Source organism: Ascidiella aspersa, chromosome 1 (assembly GCF_963924565.1).
Source record: "Ascidiella aspersa chromosome 1, kaAscAspe10.2, whole genome shotgun sequence".
Taxonomy (NCBI): Eukaryota; Metazoa; Chordata; class Ascidiacea; order Phlebobranchia; family Ascidiidae; genus Ascidiella; species Ascidiella aspersa.
In genome coordinates, this window is record NC_139447.1 from 32,921,232 (window position 1) to 32,943,873 (window position 22,642).

Here is a 22,642-nt window from a genome sequence, read left to right on the forward strand (position 1 = left end):
TAATACACAGGCGTCAAGAGCATCATTGGTAAACAGCTGCACCGCGTGGTTTCCAATTAATATTGGGCTCGTCTACGCAAAAGCGCGTCAACCAAGGGAAATACACGCTATACGTCACTGCGATCGGTCTGCAGGAAAGCCACATGCCAGGCGTTATTATAGAGACGTCAAGCCAACACGCACACCTCATTTCATCGACAGCAGTGTTCCCCCAAAGGGGTCCAAAAATACGCAAATGCACAGCACTGTTAAACTAATTTGCGCAGCGAAATGTTGCTACTTGCACACTTAAATCATCATCCCAAATGTAAAAACATAAACTGCCTTCACACTTTTTTAGAAAGAACTCTGCTATAAGCTGGATTCACCCTCATTAAAACAAAATAAAAGTTCTGGGGGACAATGGTTTTAAGTCAAAGTTAGTAGAAGAATGAATATCAAAGCCGATACAGAATTAAATAGCGTTATGTGAACGTTTCGAAGAAATATTTAGATAGGAAACACTAAAAAAAGTGCAATGTTAATTAAATGTCTATGCTTCGTATTTTCATAAACGCTTAAACTAATTCACAAGGTTTGCAATTAGGTCCCGGTTGTTTTAACTTAGCCTTTAAATTAGCAAAACGAACGAACGTTTTGTCAACCTGACAATTTATCACTGATCGACATCAGCCATGAACGCGTGTGGCTTTCGCTTGTCGTCCGCGCCAAGGGAAGATACTGTCAGGTGCAGCTATACATAGGCCAAAACGACAAAGTTCCTATACGTGTCGTTGTCAGTCGCACAGGGCTCTAAATTCGACGCTGCTTGTGGCTAGGTTCTGCCTCTAGGTCACACCAGTTCGTCTGACTGAAACAGGGACGTTTTTCTTTCGTTTTCGCGCGTTATAGACAAGAGCGCAGCGCAAGAGCGTTTAAATTTAATGCGGCTACAGCGCTAGAGGCGTGACGTTAGGCGTGAAAAAATAGCGAGACAGATAGCGTTCAGCTCGAAGCTTGTAAATACACGGTATTACAGCTAACTTGCTTACTGCATCTTCTGATTTACTACGTCGGAAGTTAAAACGGATTTACCGGGATGGCTGTTAATAGCAGCAGCTTTAATGCTACTGCATATGATGCAGCTATAAATTTCAGGTAGGTTTTAAGTAAAATAGCGTCTACTGTCATTGGCGGATAAGTTTTTAAAAAGTACACTCGGTTTTAACCCATGTCAATCACTTTGTGTACGCTTCATTTTTAAGGCTGACTAGGCCTGAATTTATTATTATTATCCATAATTATGAATATTAGTCTTTTAAAACTATATTGTGATGAAAGTACTTTTTGTTTCCATTTTAATCCCAAGCTATGCATCCTTTTCCATCTATAACGCTGAAATGTTTCTAAAAAAAACGCAAAGCGTTGATATATGTGTGGGGGTGGTTTTGCAATGCAGTTTAAATCCTCAGCTTGGTCTTATACTGCCTATTCTAATGATAAAAATAGTCAAAGTTGAATCGAAACCGTTCGTTACTGCAGTGCGTGTTGGCATGGAAAACGTGACTACATAAAAGCCGTTACGCAAATACGTGCCAACCTGAATAATCGCACAGGGCTATTGGATATTTACCGCAACTGAATGTTATACTGACAGAGCAGGGTGGGGAAACTAAACAACCTGCCGAACAACAAAGGTATAACTTGTAGCACTCTATTAAAAGTGAACAATTGGGGATGGGGCCGCTGTACATAAGCTGCAATGCGATAATTAACAATTCTGTTTTAACCGAAATTGTAATAACGGCATGTCGGGCAATTTATTAGGTTTAAATACCTGTTTGAATACCTATAAGGGAACTGAGGTTTAAAAAAACACTTCGTACCTCAAAACAAAAAACGGTAAAAACGACCTTTTCGCAAGACAAACTAGCATAAAGTACCCTTAGTTGTTGTAAGCCAGTTACCCAAAGTATATTTACGACTTTTGGCCTCGCAAGTTACTAAAAATAGCATTTTGACGTTCATGTACTGAAAGTACATTGTTGTCAGTCATTGATTTTTCATGGATATGGCATTTTAAATGCTAAAGTAGTCTAATGGAAATGATTTTTTCAGCTAGCGTATATCTGGCATAAAGTAAAGATACGACTATAGGGTTGTCTGATAATATCGGATCGCAGCCAATGCCCTATGCCAAGTGGAAGTAACGGTTCTCTTTCGATACTAGGGTGGTATCGGTGCCGATCCGATAATAAATTATTACAGAAATTTTAGCCAAGATTTATTTTTTGCAATCCAACTCAGCAATTTGTACATAAGTAAAACACAAACTTTCACGCATTTTTGCTTGCCAAGCCACTAAAAATACACCTAAAAAATTAGATTGTTGTATGGCAATGATTTTCTGTAGGTAATGCAAGTGGCATTTTTAAGTGTTTAATGTGTTAGTGAACACGTAAAAGTGATATGCCCCAGTGCAGAAAAATGGCATCCAGAAAGTATCGTTTCTATATGCCCGTCGCCAATATAACTTAAGTAGTCTTACAACTTCATGCTTGCCACTGATAATAAACTCTTTTCGTCCAGATACGTCGGTATCGTGATCGGAGTGGTCGATATAGTTCTCGGTACGTTCGGCAACCTGCTTACAATTATTGTGTTCAAGCGGTCTTCGCGCCTTCAGCTTTCATTTAACACTTTCGTGATCAGTTTAGCGGTGATCGACCTTCTTACCGCCTCACTAATGATGCCATTTAACGTCGCCGGATACGTACAAATGACCTGGTAAGTGCTATAGGAGGGATAATGGCTGGAGGTTGTAGTAAGACGTGGTAAGAATATCTAAGCCCATACAGAATTAGGTATCACTTTGGACGTTTCTAGTATCTCTTTTCATTTTCAACATGTGATGTATTTAAACCTATTTCTGTGTGGGCTTTGATACTTTTACTACGACCTGCTGGTAAGTGTGTTTCGTCCGGCTCGAAACACAATAAATTCAAATTTATTTTTGTGTCGTTTTTCATATGCCCTTAAATGCAGTTTTTCATATGCCTTTAAATTTTGTACTACCACCAAACTAACCAACTTTACTACTAACCAAAGGTTTTTTCGAACTTGTAAAATCCGTACAAACTACAATAAGAAGCGTATTTTAAATTTCAACAATCGAAAGTCTGACTGCATAATTATATTTGCTGTGAAAGGGTCAAACATGCATCATTTTAGTAAATAAACCCTAAGGTCTTATTGAGCGTAAACCTTTCGCTTTTTACTAGAAAATAATTGTTCTAGTTGTTCAAAAGCAGGATAAAAACTACATCTTTGGCGTCCAAATAGACCAACAAATTTGGATTTAGCAAATGCAAAGCGCGAAATTCCATGCAAAATTGTACGTCTATGGTTGTATCACGGCGATTTTTATTCGCTGCCAAAGGTGCTTAACAATCTTTTTTTGTTTTTTTTAAAGGCCGCTGGGAGGAAAAGACAGCTTTACCGCGTCGCTGCAAGCCTTCAGCTACTTCTGCTGTGGCTACACTTCCATTTGTTGTCTGGTGGCGATCACAGTGAACCGCTATGTTAGCATAAGGCACCGGGATAGCTACAGGTAGGCTGCTATAGCCCGGGGACAAAGTGTGGCATTTTATGCTTGTTGTTTTTATGCCATTGCTGCTGATGCGTTAGCTTGCCTTGTTTTGGTTTCGGTATGTTGCCTTGATGCTGCGTTTTATACTGGCGCCGCTTATGCAAGAAGCGTGACCTATCGAGACGCTTGCTTTCAAATACAACAGGGCGAACTGCATTCGTTTTGAGGCACGCATGATGTGCTATTTCGGGGTGTTTGGGTTTGGGATTTTGTCAGTTCTACTAACATTTTGTCGATATTCTTTACGGAAGAGATAGCTCATAAATAATTTAAAACAAGCGGCACTTTTGACAAATTGTATTTTTATTTCGACGAGCTTTCGCACACCCGTATTTCATCAGGTCAGAGTAAGAAACCTAACACAAAATAACTTTTTTGACGCTTCTTGTGCAAACAAAGCAGCGAAACATTAAAAAAAACGAATCTTTTTCAATTTTTTTCCCTAAAAAGCCCAATTAAAACAAACAAAGCAATAGCACGGACAACAATAACTTCATTAAATAAGATTTGCTATAGGAAACAACACTTAACGGATTTTGTTACTTTTTCGTTTGTTGTTAAATTGTTTGGTTAATATTTACACGTTGGAACGCAAAAGTTTCCTTATATTCGTGTAAAACGTAATTCACGAGCAAATCCTAATAATAATTTTAATGATTAGGCTTCCTTTACAAATTTTAGGCATGTCCATAGCGTTTTCGGGGATCATATATATCTAACGATTTTGTGTTACGCAGTGCAACAGACTGGCCAATCTTATAGATTCGCTTTGTTGTTTACTCTGTAATATCCTTGCGGAGATCAGACGAGGACATAATAAAGCCAAACGAACGAAATTAAAAAGAGGAATCTTTATTGACTGAAAGCCGTTTTTGCTCATTGAGTGCGAACAATTTAATCGATAAATCATATACCTTGTTCAACCCAATATCGATTGGATGCACATATTATTAAGTCGTGTGGCATTACACATTATATAGTTTCTTTCATATTTGAAAGGCAGTTAGCCAGTGTTGTTCTGATTCAAATAAATGACTTGACTTAAGTGCACTTAAGTAACTGTTTTCAAATGACTTAACTTGACTTAAGTATTTTGGGCAAAATACTTCGGTTAAAAAAGTGTTTTCATTTAACAATTTAGTTGAAAAAAGATTTTTTTTAATTCAATTTTGGTACATAAAACAATTTTCGTGCTATGTGTTGTTTTTAGGTTTTTTTACTTGAGTTATTGCTCATATTTGTGATGGATTTAATAGTTTTATTAGTATAACGTTTTATTTTATTGACAAGGACCTGACTTGAAGTTGACTTGCTGTAATTATGACCTTACTGAGACTTGACTTGAGCAACCGATGACTTGGACTGTGATTAGACTTGTTATTTATTCGAAAAGACTTGAGTTGGACTTGAGTCATTTAAAAAAACTTATTTACAACACTGCAGTTAGCCAGTTAAAAGAGATGTTTTCTTCACAAGCCAGTTTCTTTTTTGACACTCTTACGCTTTGTTGACAAAAAGCTTCACTTCTATCACCGATTTGCATGACTGCTTCAAAAACAACAGTTCATCCCTCACAAAGCTTTAGCGCTTTTTTCTGCAAATTAATGCCAATTTTTATTGCAGCTTTTTTGCCAAAACGACTGTGTTTTTATAGCCGCTGTAAAACACAGTCTCACACTAGCTGTGAAAAACATGCCTGAAACCGGTTAGGAGAAAGCAAACAAATTCAGCTGAACTTGGAAAGGTCGTGTGAAAGATGGGACAGCCGTTATGTTTTCAATAAAGATATAGAGAAGTCTTGTGAATTCAACACGCACCAGCTTGCAGCCATTTGTGCAGCTGGCAAAACTCAAATACGGCGCTTTTTGATTTTAAGGAGGGCTTCTGGCGAGATAGACACCAGGCGTGCTTTACAATCATCAAAATCGACTCCTTAACGATAAAAAGGATTCGCTAATGCCACTTAAAAACCTATAAAATGTTTATAGCCGTTTGGCGAATACTATACAAATACCCAATGTTCAGCTATCTGGAATACGCTGAATTTGCACTGATGTTTTTCGTTCGAAATAAGTTTTTTTGGGAATGTATAGGTGTGCAACTGTACATTACACCGTTTATTTTAATGGTTCTGTGTCGCACTTTTATTGTTCCTCTAAAACCATGACGTAACTCAACGGCCATGACGTCATTCCAAAACCGTACACAGGTCACTCTTAAACTCTGGTGAAGCCATTTGCTAACAACACGTCTAAGTCTATTTGCAAAGTAATACTGCTGGATTTGTTAAACTCATTTGGCATTAAGAAACATCGGTATAGCAAAAAAGCTAATAGGGTTAAGCATTTGGCTTTAAGTTCAATGTATAAGCATACTGCTTTAGGTGCGATTTGATTTACATCATTAAACGGGTAATGCAAAGCAAGCGTCACGGTCGGCGGCATTAGCTTCCGTTTCATAACAGGCTGTGGGTTTCTTTACTCTTTTCTTTTTTATTCAAAAACTTCAGAAGTGGCTAACCCACTAATTCAACAGTGTGTCTCGATAAATTCTAAAGTTAACCGTGGAACTTTTTGTTATTTTGACAAAGAACTTATTTGTGTTGCAAAATAGGCATGCAAATCAAGCAAACATACGAGGCTTGAGTGCACCATATTTACTGGTAATACTAAAGCATTTACCTATTACCTTGTAGTGCATCAAGGGCGCTTGTCAGCTTAAAAAACTTTTTTTTGTATAAGGTTTGATTGTTTTAATGTGACGCAACTGAAAAAAGTTTGAAAAAACACTGGGCTACAAAGTTACAAGTATACAAATGCAAATAAACGCGACTGTCAATCTAAAACTCTTCTAAGATAACTTCAGTTACAAACATTGAAGTTTGTATTAAAGTCAGGAGTTACCAACTGTTTTTAGCCTAAAAGGGTATGGTTAACTCTAAGAAATGATATACATTGATGTGTCGAACTTTGTTAACCTAAAAATAACGATGGAAAGAAAGTTTTATTACTAATTAGTGAGCTTCACGAAATTGTCATTCAGTTTAAGTTTTGTCTAAATTTAGTATTGATTTGCATTCAACAACACTGCAACTTAATGAAGCTTTTGATATGCAACCCGAACCGGAACTTCATAAACCGATTTTTTAAACAACTTTGGTCACACCGGAACTTTTTAATTATACTCTGAAACCAGCTGAACTGAAAAAGTTAAACGGTTCAACTTTTCCGAGAAATCTACTTTTTGAATTGGTAATTAACTTGGGCCGTTATTTAGTGTCCCCTGGCCCAAATAATAGTTTGTACCAAAGTGGCTCTTAAACTTTTTTAGCATCCGGCCCACTAAAAAATCTTAAATATTTCGAGGCACACTTTTAACAGAGCAACAATACAGTAGTTTGATAATCGCCCTTAACATACCACAAGCTATATATAAATGTATCAATATTATTAATTTGTAATGGATAGTACGTATTTAAGTCTAAAATGCTTGCGTGTACGCCTATGCCCTATTGGTAATACAAATAAGTAGTTTTTTGAAGTTACAAAAAGTTTGGCGGCACATTTGACAATCTCTGAGGCATACCAATGTCCCGCGGCACACAGTTCGTAAATCACTGGTTGATACAGTCGCATACAACGTACTGTTTTACCAGCTCCCTGTACACATCCGCCCGAGTCAAGTTCGGGGTGGTTGTTTCCTGGTTGATCGCCCCTGCCTTCCTGCTTCCCGTTCTGCTTGGAAGAACTTATGAAGGAGCGGTGCTAATTGGCTGGAGGTCATCCCAGTTCCTTTGTACTTTTGTCAACGCCGACGAGTACTGGAAGATATATATGCAGGTGATTTTTATCCATAGACAGGGATAAAAGTGGCGTTGAAAAGGCATTTTTACCAGATTATCAGGCCCAAACTTGCTGTAGCGTTGAGAAGTGTAGTAACCTCAAGTTGGTAAGCATTTTTTTTTGTATTTTTTGATAATTTGAGCTTTCAAGGTATAGATTCGGTAAATTTTCCGTATTTAAATTGATATCGGATCAGCACCGATACAACTTTAGTATCAGACGAGTAGCAAATGCACTTAGGAGCGAGCGTGTGCTCCCATCTGATGCTATTATCGGACATTCCTGAACTTTCAAAAATACACGCCGTACAGAAGTAGGTATGGTGTTTTGAGCCCACGAATTTGACACTTTTGTGTCGGTCGGGTTGACGATAGCTGCATGGAAGGTTGCTAAGTTCGCCGCGTCTAAAGTAAAAATTATCTAAAACGTAAAACCCTTTTTTATCCTTGCCTAACCCCTCTTTAGGATTACTTTGTTGAGCACACCGTACTTTAAATTTATTGCAACTTTGTAACAATGAAATAAAAATTGTGAAAAATACTTGAATTTTTGTAGCAGTAAAAATGTTAATAAATTAAATGGCTGGTACCAGATTCCCAGACCCAGTCTTCTGTGAAAGCATCTAACATAAAACGCTTACCGCGTGTACAACGTAAAAGAGGGTTCGGTGCTTAGCGTGAATTATTCACGAGCTCGATCAAAACGTGGCGAATAACCACAGAAAGCGTAAGAGCTGCAGCTTTGCAGTCGTAATAGCAGTCTGCAGGGTAAAGCGAAAAGGTCAAACTCGCGCGGTTCTTGCTATGCGATGATATCCTTGGTCAAGGGCACCGCAAATGAAATCGTCTGCTACGTTGTGGCAAATAAGGACAGAAAAACCGCATAACTAGGCGTAAATTACATGATCGTTTGACCATACCTACACTTATTTGAACCTTAGCGTTAGCCTCTTTTTTCACTAACAAATATATCTTGCTATTTCGGTTGTACTATTATAAGTGTTTTAAAATAAAAATAGTAAAATAGCAAAATAGCAAATTTTCTTAAATTCCTTCTTCATCGAAGTAAAAACGAAATTAGTTTAAAACAAAATAAACGCATTCAAAGACTAGCAAAGCGTATTAATTTTACCAATACCCTATTTGCCTTACCAAAGCCTGATTTACACAATGTTTGTTTGGATGTTGAGATTTTTAATATTACCTCAATATCCAGCAAACTTAAACTTAAAAATGTGGGCTACAGGTTATCAGTAAGCACTACTACAAACTAACATGTTTTAAAGTTCGTCGGGGCATTTTCCAGCAACATTTACTCTACTGTAAATAAACCATAGGTTATGTAGAAAACAATGTATCGGCCAAGCATGTTGGTCTGTTAAGCATTTCATTATAGCGTGTTTGCTAGATGGTTGAGTGTTAATTCTTTCACTACGATTTCCACTTTTCTTGTTGCGGACCGGTCTGGAAAATCCATTCGGCGACAAACCAGCTAATTCTTAACGCATACGTTTCTCGCTATATTACGATCACTTTGCGTCTGTCGCAACACTCAACTATTTTTATAGCATTACTTACAGAAGTGTTTTGCTGCGCTGTAAGCTGAATTTATATTGAAAGCGGAGCTATGCTGAATATTTCTAGGGTACATTCAGCGACCCGACAGTATGCACATTGAATTGCCATCTTGTTTAGTTGTGATTTAGTGGAGTTAGATGGTACGGTGGTGAATGTCCCCCTGTTGAAATATACACCACAACCCTAAACTGGTCAACTAATGGTTTTCAGGTGCTGCGGGTTATTTTCCAGTTCCTGCCCATCGTGATCATGATTTGCTTGTACACGGCCATGTTCTGTACAGTGGAGTATTCTAAGAAGCGAAGGGATAAGAAGGAATTGCCTTGGGAACTGGACAACACGTCATCGTGTGGTCCAACGCATTCGCTGACAAAGGTAGAAGAAGTTATTGGCGATTCTGGCGACAGAAAATGTCGTACGAAGTTTACTTATAAACTTGCAAGTGTGACATCTTTGTAAAGGAACTTTTGTTTTGGAAGTATAACACCTCCAACCTAAAACTTTACCAAAATGAAAGAACTGTGTGATGTTTTTTTCACATTACTTTTCATGACGTCACGTTTAGTTGTAATTTGGGACGACACATTTTTACGCAACTTTGTGACTTCATGTTGTGACGGACGTAGCTTTGTGATGTCATCTTTAAAAAATTTCACCCCCCCTTAACAAAATTCCTAGACCAGCGCTTGATTTGTTGTATTTATATTTATCCGGTAAAGAGGATATCGGTGTATACATATAAGTCCAACATTTTATTACCCTATATGTATTACAAATTAGGCAAAGCAAAACCGTAACTTTTCTTTAAAACAGCTCTTTAAACCAAAATTGTTATTTATGTAGCCACCATGTTTGCTGGGGTTAACCAGCCAAACTAGCATGGACATTTTTACTCTTGAAACAACATCATTAATTTCGCTAAATGCTTTTTAAACCAACCTATATAGTAGTTACTTTTTATCGAAATTTGCTTGTCGAAAGTTATATTTTAACCTAGTTTGGTACTTTTCTTTAAAAGTTTTATTAACATGTTAGTTTCTAAAGGTAACGGTTGGTGGTTGTAGTACGACGTAAAAAGAAAATAAAAGCCCATACAGAAATAAATAGCATTTTGAACCTTTTGAATAACTAATAAGATGGTTGTTTGGAGGTTGTAGGTAATATATCAACGCCCATACAGAAGTATAGGTAACATTTTGAACGTTTCGAATAACTGTATTTATTTTTAGCGTTGCCTATACTTCTACATTGACTTTAGATCCTTACTATGTGGGTTTCTTTTTTTAAAACGCGCCCTTTTTTAAACGTTAAAACACATTCTTCTTTAAAAGTTATCTTTAAACCACTCTTACTCTCAAGTGCTCGTCGAACCACCCTAATCTGAACGATGAAGAGGCGAGAATCGCGGATGAGATGGTGATCAACGAGCGGAGGACTATGGAGAGGAGGCTTCTCCGAGTCAGCGCGGTCATCTGCTTGGTCTTCCTCTTGCTATTCATCCCTAGCCTCGTCGTCAACTTGCTCCCACGAAGGTAGTTACTTTTTAATAAAAGAATTGGAGCCTAATGAATGGAGGTTTTTAGACGTAGTAAGAATATCAAATCCCATACAACAGTAGGTAGCACTTTAAACATTTTGAATATCTCTTCGTTCATTTTCAACAGATAAACACGACATTCGAATCATTATTTCAAAAATGTTACCTGTACTTCTATATGGACTTAAATATTTATTCTACGTCTAGCTACAAGCTCCACGCCATTCTCAGGGTTATTCGAAACGCTGACAAAATGTTACCTACTTCTATATGGCAACTATAATATTCATTTCCATAATGTGTATTCTTTGACCACGCTATTCACGAGTCGTATTCCATGGCCAACGATAACTGCATCCATTATAGAGAACACAACTTTTATTACCATAGTCTAGTTGTTTTTCTATAGCCTGGCCTTGCTTATGTTATTGTAATCCTAAACAGGTTGGCTGATTTCGGTAGGCCTTTCTATAGGCATCTCATGTACTTCTATATGGGTTTTACTATTCTCACTATTGCGATAAATTAAATTGTTTATTTTTCGGTACAAGGACCATTTAAAACTTTCTATGAAATTCCCTGTAATTTACTTGCCTCTACGAAATTAAGTGATGCGCGTTTGTGTTCATTCAGAAAAATCTGAATGCATTTTATTAATTGTTTTCCAATGACTTGACTTTACGCTTAACTTGCTCTTACGAAGGTTATTGCTTGAGTTTAGTCAATGATTCGAATTTAGTACACCTCATATGCAGTCATTTCTAAATGCGTTTAACACAATTGATTATGTCTAAAATATCGCCAGTGTTTGTGAGTTATCCAAAGCCTAAAAGCTCACGCAAGTCAAAAATGCACCCTTTTTGTTACTCTTCTCAAATTTATCCATGTTATGTGATGTGTGCAAAATAACTAGGTTTGTTCAAAAGCCAAAAGCACAAACTGAAGAAAAAGTCATGCCCCGTCTAAAACGACTATTTCCTCTAAAAGATAGCGATGCATCAACAGATGCTAGTTCAACTTTATAAAAAACAAGAGGAAACCTATTATTATCAGTTTGTTAGGCGAACGTCACGCGCGGCTGTAACGTGAGACGCATGCCCAAACAAATTATACTATTCAATGCAAGTTAGATTCCAGTAAGCAATAGACAGATAAATGTCTAGTCAAAACAACCCAACTGTGCCTATCGAAACGCAACTAGTGAAACTGTTTATTAGCAAAAGAGTAAAAGGCCTTAAAAAGTGATCTACAAAAGCAACCTATTACTGAAACAATACTAAACCTGTGAGAGCAACAAAAATTCTTGGCATAAGAGTAATTTCAATGCAAATTACATTTCTCTTGACCGATCTTTCTTAAATTAACATAGTGATTTGCAGGGACTTTTGTATTTTTGTAACTAACGAGGGGAAGTGCTTGCTTTGGTGTCAAACTGTCAGCCAACATAAATAGCGTGATCAACACGCATCGACACGAGCTGATTTATCATAGGGGTTACCAAACTCTTTTATTGAGTGCCCGATAAAATTAGGGATTGGTGATCGCGGGGCTGATATAAATAAAATTATATTTACTTGACTTGATTATAATTGATTATTGAAAAAGCATAATAAAACATTATCAAAAAATAGATCCAGAACGTCCAATCGGCGGCTGAACAAAACAGAGTTGCTTTTCCAGAAAAAAGTGGGTGATTTCGGGCGCCTGTCTAAACCACCATTTCCTCGTTCGTTCTATATAGGAGCCAGAACAGCAGGAAAACGCAGATCTAAACAAAGACTTTTAAAATAAAAAAAACAAGTGAGTTCTTGCTACGTCTCACGAACATTGGTTTTATAAAAAGAGTCAAGCGCCAGTGACCTCGTTTTATCCATTAGGAGTACGAACTGTCGGAATCTGAAGCCTGAACACATATACAACCATATAAGTAAAGATTACAAAAAGGCAGGTATTTCGCTGTACAAACGTACAAGTTTAAGACAAATCTAAACTTTTTTGTTATTTTAAACATAGAATTAAAACGGTTTTCAGGTAAAATCGTACAAAAAAACTCATAAGAACACTTTCTTACTTTGTCTGAACCTTAAAACAACTTATGTTTTTTTAACATGGTTGATGGACGTAAGAGCCAGAACTCGGGCAAATCGGCAGCTTATAAAACGATCGCCTCGCTAAGGGCGCAAGTGAAGCGATTTCAAACGCCCTGGACCTCCTTTTACCCCACATAGGAGTCCGAACAGTGGCGTAACACAATCCCAAAGAGAAAGGCACTATAGCATCAGCAGTCAACTGTAACCCACACCCTTGTGTTCCAGCTATACCCTGGACGTCCGGATCCACATGATTGCGTCGAACATCAGTTGGCTAAACAGCTGTGTGAATCCGTTCATTTACGCCGCCGTGAACCCAAAGTTTCGCGTCGAGTACCTGATCCTGCTCAAGTACGTGAAACTCAAGCTGTGCGGAAAAATCTGACAACTTGGCGACGTTGTAAACCGTATATAAACTACTGTCCTTCCGTGGACATGTTTGCACTTGGGTGGGAAGCATTTTTAGTGCTTGACAGTTGGACACGACAGTATACGCTAAGGCTGGATTGCATGTCTTGTTGGAACTGCATGAATTTACCTTAATGAAATATGTCACCTGTTTAATGGAACTTCTTAAGTTATTGATGGCTTTAGCACTGAAACAAACTGTCTATTTGCTGTAAAGCGAATAAGATTGGGCAAAATAGTTTCCATACTCTATACTCTCTTAAATTTTGTTTTTATGGCCGAGATATAACATTATTAGGTCTTTAAAGTTTTAATATTGCTCCAACAGAAAACATATGAAGTCGCTCGTATTTGAAACTTAAAAAAAAAAGTTAGGAACTGGCCATATGGAAATAAAGGCAACACAATGCAACTGACTTCTGCGTATAAGCAACCAGAAATTTTAAGTGATTTAATAACGTCGTTAAGGTACATTACTTTTAAACGTTAGTCATTTAAAATGTAAAACATTCTTTCGTACTACGTCAATTACCCTGGTACACTTTTTGACGTTTTGTTGTTTTCCTGTGCGTTTGTTTATATAGCATTTTCTTCTCGCTTTTTAACTTTCTGCAATTGATCTGTTTTTGTGAGCAATAACAAACTTGTTCGGTTCGATTAACTGACTTGTATTTGTTTTGAAGGTTATTGCAATTATATGCCAACAGTAGAAGGTTACCAATAGTGGTTATATTATGCTAGTAGCTGTAAGTGGTATGAGGAAACACTGTTCTTACTTACCTATTGGCCGCGGACTGAAATTGTGCCGCCGTTTGATTGGGTTGGGTCGCTAATTACTGTAGTTTCAAATGGTTAGACCAGGGATGTCCAACCTGCGGCCCGCCTGAAATTTTTGTGCGACCCGCTAGTCATTTTCACTCCCAAGTAGTAATAACTCTTAAGGCCAATACCCGTTATAACTCTAAAGGCCAATACTTAATCTTGAAACTTAATAGGTTCTGCGGCCCATTAAATTATTTCAAGTGTCAATGCGGCCCACTGTAATAAGATGTTGGTAGACCTATTAAAAGTTGTTCCGACAAGATTTTTTTCAAACTTTAAAGAAACCTCACAATATGTTGGAAAACAATGCACTGATTTTCTAGCATTTTCAATTTATCAAAACCAGAACAGATTTCATTGAATGACAGGCCTTCGGTATTTTTTTTTAGAAATATACCCTTTCTTAAAGCAAGGCAAAAGTTTGACAAAGGTTTAAAGCTGATGGCAAATGAATGTGTAATGGTCTCGTTAATTCAAGTCGATGACTTGCGATTCTTAAAATGCCCGAGTATGACCTTAATACGCGGCATACCTCGAAGTAACGACATTATTAGCTTGACAAAGGCTGTAATGAATTCCATAGCGGTCACGTTTTCAATTTATTCCAAAGCGAAATTTGATTTTGTGAAAAGGTCGACGTAAGCGTGATATTTCTCCACGCGTAAACTGCATTTTGAACTTTTGCGATAACACGAAATACGGCAGTGCATCAAATGATATGACAAGGTAGAAATGCCAGCCGATAAAACAAAGGTGATTGGGAAGCTTAAACTGCGATTTTATTAGTTCGCAGCACGATTCGTCAAGTCATTAGGTAAAAGGACTTGAACCATTAAGGTTTGCTACAACAACAGAAGGCGTCGCATGTGGAAAGTTATAACATAATCAGATTTAAACGATTTTCTTCTAAAATTGCCTTAGCTTAAAGCAGTGTTTCTCAACCTTTCATCGCGGCGACCCAATTCTCAAGCGTATATAACTGCAAAGCCGTGGTGCCAATCCTGGTAAACTAAAAGCATAAATAAAATCGAAGTTTTAAATTTTGAAAAAATCTTGCTCTGGACCAATGTCAATAAATCTAACCATGTAAAATTACTGCAGTCGGCGACCCAACCAAATTAAACGACCACACCAGCTTGGGTCGCGACGCACGGGTTGAAAAACACTGCCTTAAGTTTGGGTCTTCAAATAGAATACAAAATGCTTTGTCATTCAAGTTGATTAAATTGTTGTGTCGTTAGTCCAGGCTTTAAACGTGATAGAAAAGTAAAATAAAGCCACTACCGGGGTTGCCACACATTTTTATGAAATAAATTCTAAGACTTTATGCAAAATTGGATTCACACTCGACGTTCTGTGAAAATGATTTGGAAAAAAAAGGCATAAAGGTCAAGGTTAACACAATACTAAAAAGTAACAAAAATGTGCTTACGAAAATTTCTAAACACGTTATTATAGCTGCACATAAAATAAATTTGAGCACTCTTCCAAGACTTTCGGAAAAAACGTAGTATTTTTTTAACACTATCAATTGAAATATATTTAACGATTCAAAGAATTTGGGGCAACCTGTACTACTTTTTCGTACATAACTACTATTTAGGATAATATCGCAAGGTAGTGTCATTCATTCTTTGACAGTCGCTGTTTCCAAAAACATCGTAGTTTGAAGGCTGAAGACTTAACGTCTAAAACTACCAGCATCCTTCGTTTTGACGTCACGGCTGTCAGGCGGCAGGACACGCCGGGTGCGTCACAATCAGGTTTGTGACACGTGAATGCAGCGACGTGCACAAAATGAAGACAGGCTGTCACTGCATTGCGGCCAATCAACGAAACAAACGACAAAGTTGCACCAAAATAGCCATATTAACTGCTTCAAAAATCGCTTTCTGTTTGGGGTTTGTCCTATGGTAGGATTTGACAGAGGCAATGTGCATCATTGGTACGGACTAGGGATGGCCGATAATATCGGATCAGAGTCGATGCCAAGTGATAGTATCGGTTCTCGTCCGATACGATACTATGTATCTATAGAATTTCCAACCATGGTTCATTGAAAAATAGTAGATTAACAACTTATAAAGCATATTTCGGTTCGAACACCCAAACAAAAACCCTTTAAACGTTTCAATTTATATTTTGCTTGTTTGAGCATACTGATGACGTCATTAGGTATCGGAACAGATCTTTTTTGTCCTAAATATCAGGTTTCTGCATCGAAAAGAAATGTCAAGTACCGGACGTCCCTAGTAGTGACCGTTATTTGGTCCTTGTCCAAGGGCTCAGTTATGCATTAGATTTGAGATTCGCATATCGAGAGAAACAGATTAGACTACCAGCGACCACTGAAATAAACTCTGTGTGGCGAGACCAACAGTTTGGAAAGCTCTGTGAAAGCGCGGCTGTGCGAAATGCTATGAACCTTAAAATACGAATTTTAACAACGGTATTTTATTTGGCCTTCCTTGATGAATTGATACAGCCACTATTAAAGTTGGAATGAAGGGCCAGCGATAAGGTGTATCCAACCCTGGTTTGTCAGTCAGTTTGCTTCAGGATGCAGAGTCGTCAAACGGGTTTGAGAAGCCTCGATAAGCTAGCGTCCAATTAAGTTATTGATGTTCCGGCATTTTGATGCTTAAACCAGCCTTTATCTTCAGCCTGCTCCACTTGTAGGTGCAGAACCAGATGAAAACATCGACTGCTGAAATGAAAAGGTATAGGTTCAGTTTAAGATTATAAGTCAGTGTTTAGCCAAACTTTTTCAGCCCACGATGTCGGTTGACCGAGGTTATATGCTCATATAGCAGTTTTTTGGAGCCAGGCCCTAAAGTCCTTTACAAACCTCCTGATTTCAGTAATTATGTTGGGTTGCCACAGAGTTTCGAAGACTTTTAAAATAAAATAAATAGGATTTCAAAGACTTAAATTCGGATGGCTCGGCGTTTTTTGAACATCATTTGAAAGGAAAGAAGTGTAAATGCCATGTTAAACACAAAAACAAATAGTTTAAAAAAATTGTTTTACAACGGAAAGTTTTTAAACACATAACTTAGACTGCACGTTGAATAAATTCAAATTTGCTAGCATTTTTAGACTTCAAGTTCAAAGATATTGAATAACTTTTCAAGATTAAAAGACTGTGTGGTAACCATGCGTATGGTACCCGAAATCGTCTTCACAAATCACTGCACGCCGTTTTTTCATTTAAGAGAAAGAATAACCGAAAAGCGCTGTTATTGCCAAAATATTTCGAGGAAATCTTACCCACCCCGGTTTCAGACATTTACGCTCCATTTGCGAAAGGTCGTTACTCAGCATACGCGTCGTTGGTTGCCTACTTATGCATATGACGTAAACCAATATTACGGCTGGTAAAGAGATTCAATTTTTCTTAGGTAAAACGGTATAAGAAAGAAATAGGGTTGCTGCTGGGTATAAACTATTGTCATTTAAATAAATAATTTGGGCTAAATCACCAGATTGAACAGGGTAATAAAATATGGAGCATAATGGTTGGAGGTTGTAGTAAGAATATTAAGTCCATACAGAAGTAGGTAACACTTTGAACGTTTCTAGTATCTCTATTCATTTTCAACATCTTTTGATATTCTTACTACGTCTGAATAAATTATGTATTTAAATTAAACACAGCCTAACAATTTATATGATAAAGAAACTTTAGCATGGTCTTAAACAGTTTGTTAAGTAGAATTTTGGTGTTTGCCAAGAATTTATTGGATATAATAAAAAATAAAATATATCGTCGACAAAATTACATGGGACGGGTATAGGTTGGTTATGTTCGCAAACGTGTTAAAACAGAAGACAAAAAAACATAAGGACCCGTTGGAAAAGTCACAATTTGTGCAATATTTATGGAACGGTAGCCGTGATAAAACGCGCAATAAGCATTTCTGGCTGACTAGACCAAATGACAGGCTAGGCCACGTTACAACAGGAAGTATGTATTTTTCACAGACCCATGAAAACAAACTAACAATAGTACTAGCCGCTGTAAAAATATTAAAATTTCAAATATTTGTGTGGTACAATATATACATGAAACTGTTTATTTGTAATAATAGATAAAAACTAACGGCTATAGTCGGTGTGTTTTTGTGGCTCATCCCTAAAAGTAATCGTAAGAACTGTAGTTAGGTTAACTGTACATGCCACTAATAATGCGCTGGCTCGCTTGTATAATTGTAATTTTTAGCAAGCGGCTCTTTCATTGAACATTTTTCTCTATAGTTCATAGTGATTTGTACATATATTGGGTGGCTATTGTGCACATAAAACTAAACAAATTGTCAAGTTATTCTCCCGTTAAATGCTGCTATAGCACAGAGTTTGCGTAGCCGACGCAAAGTCACCTTTTCTCAGAAAGGATAGTTTGTTCCAGAAATTGCGAGAATTTCACGGAATTCAAAGCATGAAATTGCAAAGCGGAAGAGAAACAAGTTTAGAACGCAATCTAAAAGTCACAGAAGATTGACATTTGGTGAACCCAAACCAGCAAGGCTAACAATGCAAATACATTTTCAGAATTGTTTATTTATTTAAAAATGAGTTATTAGTATGGTCAAACAAGCCAAAAATTAAATTAAAAAGCAAAAAGAATGTTTTTAGGCAATATTTGTTTTATATAAATAGCTTAGTTGCATTTAATTGTTGATTTCGATTTTTCTACGAAAGATATCGGTCAAATATCCTAAAAATCACTTTCATTGCACAGTGAAATTGGATTAATTTTGAAAAATTGGCTATAGTAATGACGTCACAAAGAATCGGATAAGAATTTTGTACTTTGAGGCAAAATATCGAGTATAAAAATATATAAATGGTAAGTATGGGGTATCTGTAACAATAACAATAACCCTTTGCAATAAACTCGCTCTGTAGCGCCATTCTCACCTGCGGCCTTGATGACGTCGTTGATGACGTAGACGATGACGAGGAGGCGTGTGTGATGAAACGTAACCGTTTTCGTAGGGCGGGTTGCAGCTGACCCATGACCTCTTCTACTTTGTCGTTGATTGCAACACCGATGTGCATGTACTTGACGTGGTAGCTATTGGTGTTATTAAGGTTAAGGATAGATTCGGTTGCAAGACGTTATTTTCGAGGTCCAGGGTTCGAAACCCACCGCGAGCGAGTCATTTCCAGCATTTAAATGCCTGTAAATCTTTGGGTATAGTACCCCTAACGTGGTAGGTATTGGTGTCATTGAGGTTTATGACTTGACTTAAGTGCACACAAGTAACTGTTCTCAAATGACTTGACTTGACTTCAGTATTTTGGGCAAAAAGACTTGATTATATTCAAGTCTTTTGGACAAATGACTTTAGTTCAAATGAGGTGTTTTAATTAGGCCTTTTTTATCTCAAGTTTTGAACATAAAACAATTTGCTTGCTACATGTTTTTTGTTATACACATACAGACATTGAGTCCTTGTTCACAATCGTACAGTTCTTTAAACGATTTGAATTGTGCCTAATTTATTCCACCATTGACTTGATTGGGACTTAAGTCATTTCAAGATGACTTGTTTGCAACCCTGCCGAATAGCACACAAAATTACATTTTGTGCGCAAACACAATCGCCTAAAAAGGGAAAATAACAGGGCCTCAGTAAAAGATGATTTTCATATCGGTTGTCTTTGGTGATTTGCATTCTTGCAAAGCAGGGTCTTAGCTGAACATTGCTTAACGCCTCACGAAATCTAAATCCGCACCGTTTGCGACACGCTGGAATTTTGCCAGTTTCTTGTCTTGGAATCAGTTGCAAGAATTAATATGAATAACTTTGCATTCAAATTGCCTCGTCAAAACAAAGCAGTATTCGCAATCAATTTAAAATGTTTAAAATTTGGATTTCTTGAGTCTTTTGATTTGCTTTTGGGGCGATAAAATAAAACTAAAAATGCAAACCAAACCAAACTAACCTGTAATGCGATAACGTTTCTCAAACATTTTTGTCTGAAGCGCTATGTCATTGATGGATGAAAAACCAAAGGATTATCGTTTAATCTATGCTTACTTGTAAATAGAAATCCACGTGCAGACTTGGTTTTGCGTGAGTTGAGATTTTTGGCAACTTACCTCACAGGACGCAAAAATCTCACAATATTAGATTTAGCAATTGGAAAGACCTATAGTTTAGTATGCGGGATTAAATACGGTGTAGGACAGTCACGCCAAGGATTACACAATAAACTTAAAAAACACAAGTTTTTTCACAAGGTCGAAATATATGATCTAATTCGTCCTAAAACTTCCTTTAAATTCAAGGGCCACCTAGACCTATGAACCCTAAAATATTCAACTCTTTAAAATTTGTAATGCTACTGTCAACGTGGCCAAAAAAATGGTTCGGGTTTAGAAAGACACAAAAAGGTGGTTTGAAAAGGAAGTCAGTCAGATTTCAAAAAGGTCAGTTTAATACTTAATAAAGGGACATGGGTCTACTTCTCCTTAACACGTTAGTTTGCCTTCTCTATCATTACGACTATATGGCAATTAAAAAAAACGTGTGTTTAGCTTTTTTTAACAGCAGAAAGGTTATAAAATATACCCAACTTTTTAAAGTTAAACGACCTCGAGGCAAAAGTATGATTTTATAGAAGGCTAGTCACCTAAAGCGATGCCAAAATGGCTTTTCAACCATCAGTCTGAACGTTTGAAAAAAGAAGCCGGCAGTATGTTTCCCAGACACGTTTTTTCGATTTTATCATTTTTTTTATACTTCGAGATAATAAAAAAAACGAGGGTTCAGCTTTGAAAGCACAATGGTGGAAACATATACCCAACTTTTTAAAGTGAAGCGACCTCGAGGCAAAAAAGCGTGATTTTATAGCAGCCCAGCCACCCCAACAAATGCCAAAAATGGCTTTTTAGAGTCAGTTGGACCATTTGAAAAAGGAATAGGAATCTACTTTTCCCAAACACGATTTTTGCCTGATCTGTTATTTTGACTACGAGGCCATTCAAAAAAAAAAGACAATGTTCAGCTTTTACAGCAGAGACACTGTCCCGAAATAGAGACGATAGCAGAGGAAACGTGTCCACCACGCGGTATAAATAAAAAAGTGATTAATTGAGAGCGTGTGGCTTCCGTAGTGTCGTATGCGGCGGCGTTAATAATAGATTGCTAAGCAAGGTGCTTTTCCATACAACTTGCTGCGGACAAAGCAATGGCGTTGGTGGTCGTTTGCGCGTTTTTCCGGGGGTATAATTATATTAAATATAACTAAACCAAGGGCGTAATGCAGTGCTTTTCAACCTTTACAATTTCCATCCGCACTTTTTTATTTCGGAAAATTTCCATCAGCACGAAACAAGCTCAGTAAGTTTGCAACCTTTAGTTTAATTTGTGAAATAACAATGAAAGGGTTTGTGTATTAAAACCGTGTACCTAATCCTTAACCGATATAAAATAGATAGCTTAAGCTGCAATGAACCACTATACGAGACTATATCACTGTGTCTGTAACGTATAAGTGGGCGCACCAGCTTATTTGATTACTGTATTACACATAATAAAATGCACCAGTTTTATCCGCACATTTATCCGCACGACGTTAGTCATCCGCATTACAACTTTTTTCATCCGCACAAGTGCGTACCAACGGGTTGAAAAGCACTGGCGTAATGTTTGAAGGTTGTTGTAAGATTAAGGAATATAAAAAGCCCAACAGAATTGGATGACTATTACTTTAACACTGAAATTACGTATCACAAAACTGATTTCTGAATCTGCTTTTTAAGTCTTGTAACTATGTTGACGGAATACCTATTTTTTAGCAAAGTTTAATGTATTCTTAACGCATTTAGACAGTGGTTCTCCAAATTTTTCACATTGCAAAACTTATGCTCCTTTGAAATAATGGCGGTCCGCTCTAAAGTTTAAAACATCAAAAGAAAAAAAATTTACGGTTCAATAGTAAGATTAACATTCAGTTATTGTACTCAAACTAACAATATCTGTTGTACACATCCTGCCAAACGATTAATTAATTATTATTAAAATTATTATTTTCAATAGGAAAATTTCTCCCGACTAATAACTGATCAACCTATAAAATGATGTTGTGCAGACCCTTAATAATAAAAAAAAACTCCACGGACCCCCAGGGATTCAAGAATTGTGGCAGCAAAATAAACGACAGAAAAATGATATTTATATTTAAGACGTACTTGAAGTTGTATGCAGAATCGATTTTGTAAATATTGACCAGCAATTCGCTTTAAAAATAGCAAATACCTTTGACTGCACTGGACTCGCTATATTTACATTTAGCAAAAAGTGAAGCTTCGTAATTTTTGCCATTATTTTAAGATCGAAAGGGGAACATCCAAACTAAAAATGAAAAGGATATAAGAAAAAAAAAATAATAATCAGATTTGTTTTACCAGACATCTGGAATAAAAAGTCTTTAGACACGCCCTTAAAAGGTCGATCTGAAAAAAAATTAAACAAGGCCGATAAAAAATATTGCAAAAAGGATACAGAAAGTCTGCGATTTCATCCACGAATACAATCTCATCTCCGTGCTGACTGACGCGAAGTAGAATCTCGTACAACACGAGGGCCACCTGCAAACAGCAAAGATTAGTTATTTTAGGCAAAGTTCAGCCCCTGGCGCTTCGCTAAGGTATTCCAGTTTCCGAAATTACATTGAATTTAGCAAGAGTACAAAGTCCATACAGAAGTAGGTAGCATTTTGAACGT

General features: G+C 37.1%; 2 protein-coding genes across 2 annotated transcripts in view; one reads left to right on the forward strand and one right to left on the reverse strand.

The window, feature by feature from the left end:
- Positions 1-934: 934 nt before the first annotated feature.
- On the forward strand, positions 935-13,743 carry LOC146169848 (protein trapped in endoderm-1-like). Its single transcript, XM_083389286.1, has 7 exons — positions 935-1,137; positions 2,569-2,766; positions 3,452-3,589; positions 7,284-7,467; positions 9,258-9,422; positions 10,407-10,579; positions 12,900-13,743. The coding sequence occupies exons 1-7, from the start codon at positions 1,079-1,081 to the stop codon at positions 13,057-13,059; spliced, it is 1,077 nt and encodes a 358-aa protein (XP_083245412.1). The 5' UTR covers positions 935-1,078; the 3' UTR covers positions 13,060-13,743.
- A 754-nt stretch (positions 13,744-14,497) lies between these two features.
- LOC146169849 (mediator of RNA polymerase II transcription subunit 23-like) overlaps positions 14,498-22,642 on the reverse strand; it is a 38,166-nt gene continuing 30,021 nt past the window's right edge. The window contains exons 32-34 of the mRNA XM_083389207.1: positions 22,421-22,506; positions 18,825-18,981; positions 14,498-16,611 (exon numbers count right to left, since the gene is read on the reverse strand). Coding sequence (XP_083245333.1) covers positions 16,564-16,611; positions 18,825-18,981; positions 22,421-22,506 — 291 coding nt within the window. The 3' untranslated portion in view covers positions 14,498-16,563. The remainder of the gene's footprint in view (positions 16,612-18,824; positions 18,982-22,420; positions 22,507-22,642) is intronic.